This window comes from Pinus tabuliformis, chromosome 2_2 (assembly GCF_031772625.1).
Source record: "Pinus tabuliformis cultivar Carrire ecotype Pingquan chromosome 2_2, CPIR1, whole genome shotgun sequence".
Lineage (NCBI taxonomy): Eukaryota > Viridiplantae > Streptophyta > Pinopsida > Pinales > Pinaceae > Pinus > Pinus tabuliformis.
In genome coordinates this window covers 856441932-856444188 of record NC_142300.1, presented here as the reverse complement: position 1 = coordinate 856444188, position 2257 = coordinate 856441932, and the positions used below count along the sequence as shown (strand labels likewise).

The following is a 2257-nucleotide window of genomic DNA, read 5'->3' as shown; positions in this document are numbered from 1 at the left end:
CAACTAGTGAGCAAAAAAATTGCTGCGAGATTCATATTTGAATATATACTGTCTAGATTTGGTTGCCTAAGGATTCTGATGAGTGACCAAGGGACACATTTCTTGAATAAGACATTTGAAGGATTGACTGAGGAATTTCAGGTGTACCACCAGAAGAGCACTCCTTATCATCATCAAGCAAATGGAATAGTGGAAGATTTCAATAAGATTCTCAAGAATGCATTGAGCAAGGTATGCAATGTGAATAGAGATGACTAGGATCTAAGGATTCTAGCAGTGTTGTGGGCATATAGGACAACATGCAAGACATTGACAGGGCAGACACCTTTAAGGTTAGTATATGAACAAGAGGAAATTATGCCTACAGAGTACATTATGCCAAGTTTGAGGATTACAACGTTTATAAATATGGTAGACCCTGACATTATGAAGGAAAGGATGTCACAATTACCAACTCTAGAAGAAGATAGGTTCATAGCAGGGTTCCATCAACAAGTACAGAAAGCAATGGAGAAGGCCTGGCATGAAAGGCACATCAAGAAGAAGACATTCAAGGAAGGATATCTTGTACTATTATATGACAAAAAATTTGTGAAGTTCCCAGGAAAATTTAAAACACATTGGTTAGGGCCATATATCATCAAGAGCATCTCTGACGGTGGTGTAGTTAAGCTTACAAAGTTAAATGGTCAGCTGATTCCAAGACGAGTGAATGGTGGCAGATTGAAATTATACAAGGGCGATTTTTTCCCTAGAAATCCGCATTGAAAAATGAAGGGAAGAAATTCTTAGTGCCACTGTAGTTGAAAGAGGGCATGGGACTATAAACTACTTTGCAGAAAGGGACTTCAAAAAAGGAAGATTATTGTGCGACACTTAGGAGTATGACGAAATTCGAAGGAAGTGCGAAGAAGAAAGAATGTCTATACCACAAGGGAAGGTTCGTCGAAGTTGGCCATAAATATGCCCCTGGTCCAACTATAGAGGCATTGTTGGAGGAGGTGCACCAAGAGGAGAAAAAAGTAGTAGAAATAATTCAGCGTACAACGCATTCTATAATGGTATTGCATTGAAGATCAAGGGCATCGTAGCTGAGTGACTTGGGATGAGTCACATGTGAGTGTTGGGGACTTGTTGGGCGCAACCCAACTTGGTCTAGTTTTGGTCAAAGGCTCCGCATTTTGAGGAGAAGAGCATGTGGAGTCGACGAAGTTATATTTACTGCGCGATGTTTAGGGGATTTGGGGTGGGTCAAAGCCCCTCACTTTGTAACGGGTATTGGGTGTTAGTTCATTGTTTGGTTGGATCCATGGTATGTGGACCATGGTATTGTAGTACTGAAATTTATATAATGTGATGTAATACTTCGTCGAGGATAGAAAGATGGAAAGGAATTCATAGATGAAACATTGATATCTCCTATCTTTAGTCTGTATTTTGGGCTTTAGGACAAGGCTTCGCAACTGAGTGCATGGAGGCCTTGAAGACTCTGCAGCTGAGTGCGCAGACCACCTGCAGCTGGGTGCACATGTCGAAGAAGTTGTATGTATTGAAGATCTATATTAATAAAATAAGAAGAAGTTTCGGTAAAATCTTATGTATCTGTGTTTATTATCTATGTTTATACATATTGTTGTGCATGTTTTTTACTGAATTATGCAAAAGAATGAATGTTTTACTATTTTCTGATATGTTTATGCGATAAGTCCAAATCTGTGAAGTAAATCATTAGTGTGAAGTTATTTATGCATGCGAAGTTGTAGATAGATCTAAGACATAAGTGAACACATGGGTGCCACAACACGCATATCCCTCTGGCTGCAGAAACCTGGTTTTGCAACCTCCCATAACCACTTCGGGTGAGACTGCGATATGCTTGCATGTCGTTGGCGAAAGGGCCAATGGTTGAGGGTTTTTTTGGTGCATAATGCAATTTGAACCTAGGTCCAAAACCCTCGAGCCAAAAAATGGTTCTATTTTCATGACTGGGATCTGTTTGAGGGATACATTTTGGCATCCATCGAAGAAGGAAATCCAGGAGTGGGTTGAATAAAAAGAGTGAGAATTTGCAGTTCAGGAAAAAATAAATCCACGGTTTTCGGCTAAAAACTGGTTGTATAAGTATATCTTCAAAGAGCAGTACGAAATATCCTTTGATTCGTTTCACATTGAACTGTATGAGTGGGTATCAAAGTTGACTGAGCATAAGACTTGTTTTAAGGGAGATGAACCTAAGGAGTGGAATCCTATATTGATA

General features: G+C 39.6%; 1 protein-coding gene across 1 annotated transcript; it reads left to right on the top strand.

Moving 5' to 3' along the window:
- Nucleotides 1–408: 408 nt before the first annotated feature.
- On the top strand, nt 409–768 carry LOC149195669 (uncharacterized). Its single transcript, XM_089407990.1, has one exon. It carries the CDS (start codon nt 409–411, stop codon nt 766–768), a length of 360 nt encoding a protein of 119 aa, XP_089264116.1.
- Nucleotides 769–2257: the final 1489 nt, after the last annotated feature.

Coding starts and splice junctions, on each gene's coding strand:
- LOC149195669 (XM_089407990.1), top strand. CDS start 409: ATGGTAGACCCTGACATTATGAAGGAAAGGATGTCACAATTACCAACT.